The sequence below is a fragment of the Branchiostoma lanceolatum genome, chromosome 3, assembly GCF_035083965.1.
Source record: "Branchiostoma lanceolatum isolate klBraLanc5 chromosome 3, klBraLanc5.hap2, whole genome shotgun sequence".
NCBI lineage: Eukaryota > Metazoa > Chordata > Leptocardii > Amphioxiformes > Branchiostomatidae > Branchiostoma > Branchiostoma lanceolatum.
The window spans coordinates 23,469,472-23,475,329 of NC_089724.1; the positions used below are offsets into that span (position 1 = coordinate 23,469,472).

Genomic DNA, 5,858 nt, shown 5'->3' on the forward strand with positions numbered 1-5,858 from the left:
CACGCGGCGCTGTCCTGGGTGCTGAATTTCCGCATGTCACAAGATCAGATTGGAATCCAGTCTTGTTAGTCCGCTTCCAACGGTCGCTTCACTGCCAAGCTCACTCACGTACATGTATCTGCTGGTACCTTACGAAACTGTCAAAGCTGGACCGTTGGGTAATACGACTTATGAGAGAGAGAACGACGTCTACCGGCTTTTTAATGCATGGCATCATAGAAAAGGCTCCGTCCTTGGTGCTGAACTCATAAAGGACAGACGCAGTATCAGCGTACTTACGCACACAAATCTGCTCGAACCGTAAGGAAATGCCGAAGCGTCAAATGGCACATGATGATCATTGAGAGAACGAACGCCCTCTAGCGGCTATCAGTCAGACAGCATCGATATAAAAAAAATGGGCGTGGGCCGTTCCGGGAATCTGGGGGCGCAGGTGGCGAAAGGGAAAGTCACCCGTCATGCCTCGCGCTCCAACATGGCGAACTGCAACTGCTTCTTCTGCCTTCCTTCCCCTTCGGAAGGGAACTCCTGGAAGAGCACGGCGCTGTGTTTGTTAGGAGGGGCAGCGCTGGCGTCTGCATCCATAGTGTTCGTCAGCAGAATCTGGGAAAAATTCAGGTAAGTACCGGCGCGTGCCAGGGCGTCTGCTGAAATATTACATAAGGTATATATCAGGTTACAAAACATTGTTATTGTTATGGAAGTGACATAGTATGATGGTTTTATTATGGTTTCATTCAGAAAAAAAGGGCCTCACGGGTTAGGGATGACCCGAATTACATGTGTATCCTTTTCCTGATATAGTTTACGAAATGATTACGCAAAACTATGCATATTACACCGAACATAACCAGGGAAAAGCTTAATTAAAATATTTTGAACATTATTGCATAATCTAAATATTTTCATTATGTTTATAGTACATACCATAAAGAGAAGCGAGCATGATTAGGACTACACCAAATCAAATAGCCTGTGTAGCCCATTAGGTCTATGCCTATGGAATGAAATGGAATAAAGTAGATTAGATGTGCTACACAAATGGACCTGACCTCTCACAGATCGATATTTGTCCCCATATCTCACCTCTCTGCTGACATGTGACTGGTTTATGGCAGGGCTGATCAGTTCTGTCCTTATAAGGGCAAATGATAAATGTCATGTCCAGGCTCAGGGGTGCCTAAGCATTCACACACATTTTATGACAAACAGCATCATCATCATGTTTCATACTCTTAACAAGATGGAGGGAACACAAATGCCAGTATTCAGTATTGTAATTTCTGTTAAGTCTTTTCCATTTTAACACTTTTTGACCTAATAATGTTCTTTAATGTTAAGTATGGATGAAAATCGTATGAAGCATTTGAGGTCACGGGACTTTGGTGATTTCCTTTTGAATTCTAAGGAAGACTACAGTAGAACTGCGCTTCCTTTTTTTTTGCAACAAAGGTTTATCCCAGTACTATTTCAACTACCAACACAGATGAACTTTCATGCACATAATTTTTTTTAGTAGTTACTGAGAAGTAGTAGTAGTCCACTGTGTTCTACTGCTGCAGCAGTCTAAACATCCTGCAGCTGCAATCAGCCTTTCTTCAACTCTCTCCACTTTGTCGGGTTAATTGGGAGCTTCCTCAGCTCCAGTTGTTTTCTTCATGACTGCAACTGTTTTGCATGCCTTGTATTTTCTCCTGCAGACAGAAAAACACAGTGTATCCAGAAGACACAGTAGTTCTACATCAGTTCCAGAGAGCCAAACACGTCCCCAGTCTGTCACCCTTCTGCCTCAAACTAGAGACCTTTCTGCGCATGCACAACATTCCATATATGGTAAGTAATAAGTGTTGCATTCTTATATCTTACAGTACAATATTCTGAGTGCCACACCCATCCTACCCGCCCGAAACCAGGTTGGAGAGAGGGATAAGGTATGCAGAATATAGAAACCCCCATTCTATGCCTGGGCATGAAAGGAAATAGAACGTCATATAAGAGACAGGGAGGGGGGGGGGACAAAAAATAAAACAACAACAGAACAAACAATCAATGCGATTTTTTTCTCTCACTTTGTAACCTGTCCCCATTACCGCCCCCGGATCTCTTTCTGTCACTACACTCCTGACTCCGCCCCAGTATTTCTCTATTAGGGGCGTTATTCTTATACCCACGCCTCTCAGGGATATTGGCATAATCTCCACTATCACCTAGACTCAAAAAGGCACTTAGAATAGATTGCACCTGGCTTTAGTGCGCAGGCCAGGGGTGGCATTCTGAATAATGGTATATGATATTCCTTCCATTCTTATAGCTCATAATAGCTGATGATATTCCTTGCATTCTAATAGCTCATAACAGCTGATGATATTCCTTGAACTCTTATAGCTTATATTGGCTTGTAATATTCCTTGAACTCTTATAGCTTATAACATGGCTTATGATATTCCTTAGGATGGTTCTTAAGAGATGTTCATCTTCAGTACAAAATGTTGCAAGATTTATTTTTGATTGAATTTTATTCTTCATTACATCACCTTAAGATAATACATGTGTGTATGGAAACTTTTATGTCAATAGCGTCCCAAGACATTTACATTAATTAAAGAAAGATGTTGGAATGACATCTGAAACATCTGATATTTTCATATTGTAATCCATTGGTTATAGATTGAATTAGATTTTTATTCTTCAATTTCCTGGATGACTAATATTTACAAACAAAACAAAACAAAACAAGACATGTACATTCCTTCCCTTGGATTCCCCCCAGACAATACTGGACAGTCCCCTGTCGAGCAAGGGGAAGATGCCGTGGATCCAGTTTAACCAGAGTCGCGTGGAGGACGCGACCTTCTCCGTCATGTTCCTGTCGGAGACGTTCCACATCGAGGTGAACGGGATGAGCGGGAGCGTGACCAGCCAGCAGAAGGCCATGTCCCGCGCCGTGGTGTCGCTGGTGGAGGAGAGTCTATACTGGTCTGGTCACCTGTCATAACTCACTTCTGTGGAACCCAGTATTGATATATTCATTCTTACAGCATGTATTCTTATATGATACTTAATTCTTTATTTCATATACACCGGAATGATAATTTGTTGTCAATTTGTTGAAGGGTGACTAATACATTATACGCTATATTATCAAGTTTTTGGCCTCTCTTGCACAATTAGTTGTATTGTTATCATTTTTTTTTGCTTACTGTAATTACTTGTCATGTGCGCTGAATGGTCAAGTGGCTCGACAAAGGTTCAATTCCTGGCGTTCATGGCTATGGAACTACCTTTACCTTTTCACTTGTCATGTGCAAATTAAATACTTAAACATTCATTTCTCCCCTCAAAATTGGGTAGATAATAGATGATAAATTCAAGTGACAAATATTCAGAAATAGCATGTTTTGTCCAAAGAAACCAAACAAACCAACCAAAGTGTAAGACTCTCAGACTTCCTTTCTTGTTGCTTTTTATGTGTGTTTGCTTACCTGATTTCTCTATGTTTACTTTACTTGACATGTTTTGCTGCACATCTCCATGCAGGCTGTAGTGTCTACCCTGTCTGCTGCCAATTATGCTGCAGCACAATGGTGTAACCACATGATGAAATTGGTATGAAAATTCAACACAAACTGAGTGTAAGGAAAAGTGTCCATACTAAAAATCAGCAATCAAAAAACTAATTGATTGGGTACTGGAATGACTTAACCATTGCCCAAATTTACATGTAGGATCATTCATGTAGAATAGTGAGGAAAAAGTACATCTTCTATGAGTTTCAATTGCCAGTATTTGTTTTCGTTCTTTGGTGTATTTTCTTTGCTGCTTCATGCTTTTGTTTTGACTTGAATACAATATGTTTATGTACTTGTATATATATTATGTACACATTATCATCATCTCGCAGCTACTGCATGAGTATGTTTATGCCAATAGATGTCATTTTTTGTTTTAATGGATTAATGGCTAACCTGTGTCCTTGCTAATTTATTAGCAGGATATATAACAGGAATAGCCTTTATCAACTCAGCACTATTAATATGGTACATGTACGCCTCCTTACAGGACAGTGGCGTACTGCAGGTGGGTAGACCATGTAGACCAGACTCGAGCAGAGCTGCCTTACGACGGGGTCCTGAAGTTTGTGGTGCCGTGGATGATGGCAGGGATCATATTACGCGAGATGTACGCGCACGGCATCGGGAAGAACAGCAGGGAGGAGCTGTACAGGATCATGGAGGGGGATCTCAAGGCCCTGTCGGACTTACTAGGTACAACTTATAGGTACAGCTACTGTAACTAATAGGTACAGCTTAGTATTGTGAAGAAGCACTTTAATTGGACCTTTATGGCCACTTAACTATGTTTTGTCTGAAGGCTAACCATGGTCAAGGCAAATGAATGATTGACTTGTCGGACTGACTGAATAGAATTTGATCTCCCCCTGTCCTTCAGAAATGCATTAAAGGAGTTTTTCAAACCCAAAGTTTAAATCATCTTTGAGGTTTTAGGTCCCGATACTCAATTCCAGAGAATACACACGACAAAGTTCATGGGAGCAAAACAAACTATAATCTACCCTATCTGACTTTTTACACCTGAGTGAGTCTCCTGGACCCCTCCACTCTAAAATAGGTATGCTCATAGTTCATCATAGTCATGGTCGGTTCCATAAAAGTTTCAGTACTCAGGAAACTGCGGTAATGGGGGAATAGTCCTGATGACAGCTGCTGTTTTACAGGTGAACAGTCCTTTATCCTGGGAGAGCGTCCGTGCGAGGCAGACTGCTCGTTGTTTGGAGTGCTGGCACAGATCATGTGGACCCTGCCTGGCACCCGCGCAGAGGCTCTTGTTAAGGGTGAGGAACGATGAGTGCTTTCTCTAGCTTCTGTCTCTCCGTTTCCAGGATGAAATTTGCTTGTTGAGATGGACAAAAAATTCACCCTGTCCGTCCCAAAATATCATAACAGTTACTGTATTCCGTAGTCCATATAGAAGTCTTAAAGTTGATTAGATATTCTAAATGACCAATTTGTTTTGATATGAAAAATGCCTAATGTTCCTTCATCTTCTTTTTCAAAAGTAACTGACAACAATGATTTCCATCGCTGTTGTAATTTGCTGTTTTTGATGCCGTTGTTTGTTAGGTGAGTATATAAACCTGGCCAACTACTGCATCAGGATGAGGGAACTGTTCTGGCCGGACTGGAGCAGGATCGTCACTGAGAAACACTGACACACTGGAGCATCATGGGACACAGCAGAGCATCATGGGACATACTGGAGCATTTAATAGGACACTGGAGCATCAAGGGGCACAGTGGAGTATCATGGGACACAGTGGTGCATCATGGGACACAGTGGTGCATCATGTCAGACACACTGGAGCATCATGGGACACCCTGAAGTATCATGGAAACTGGAAAACTGCTGTACATGTAAGTCGAGTTGTCATGGAAACTGTGGACTTCTGGGTAGTCATGGAGACAAACAACAGAACATTGGTTGCCATAGAAACATGTGAGACAGTTGTGAAGTACACTAGTTAGGCATCGTCATGAAAAGTCTGTCACAGAAACAGTGCACTGCTCTATAGACTAAGAGTTACACATTACAGCTTCCTGTCGTGGAAACACTGTTACAGTAGGTTTGTGTGAACCGCATCGTCATGAGAGTAGTGTTGTCAGCACAACCTGAAGCATCCTGCGAGCTGATGTCGTTGTATGAACTGCATGCATGTGAGTTGTACTGAAAACCTCTGCAGATACACATCGTACATGTCAGCCATGGCCATGTGGACTGTCCAGACTCGGACAGCTAAGTAATGTCCAGCACAGCAACTGATCATGAGAATGCAGTTTCTA

General features: G+C 41.9%; 1 protein-coding gene across 1 annotated transcript; it reads left to right on the forward strand.

Moving 5' to 3' along the window:
* Positions 1 to 328: 328 nt before the first annotated feature.
* On the forward strand, positions 329 to 5,415 carry LOC136431126 (failed axon connections homolog). The gene is made up of 6 exons (XM_066422379.1): positions 329 to 618; positions 1,701 to 1,833; positions 2,771 to 2,976; positions 4,060 to 4,265; positions 4,736 to 4,852; positions 5,142 to 5,415. Exons 1-6 carry the CDS (start codon positions 398 to 400, stop codon positions 5,228 to 5,230), a joined length of 972 nt encoding a protein of 323 aa, XP_066278476.1. The 5' UTR covers positions 329 to 397; the 3' UTR covers positions 5,231 to 5,415.
* Positions 5,416 to 5,858: the final 443 nt, after the last annotated feature.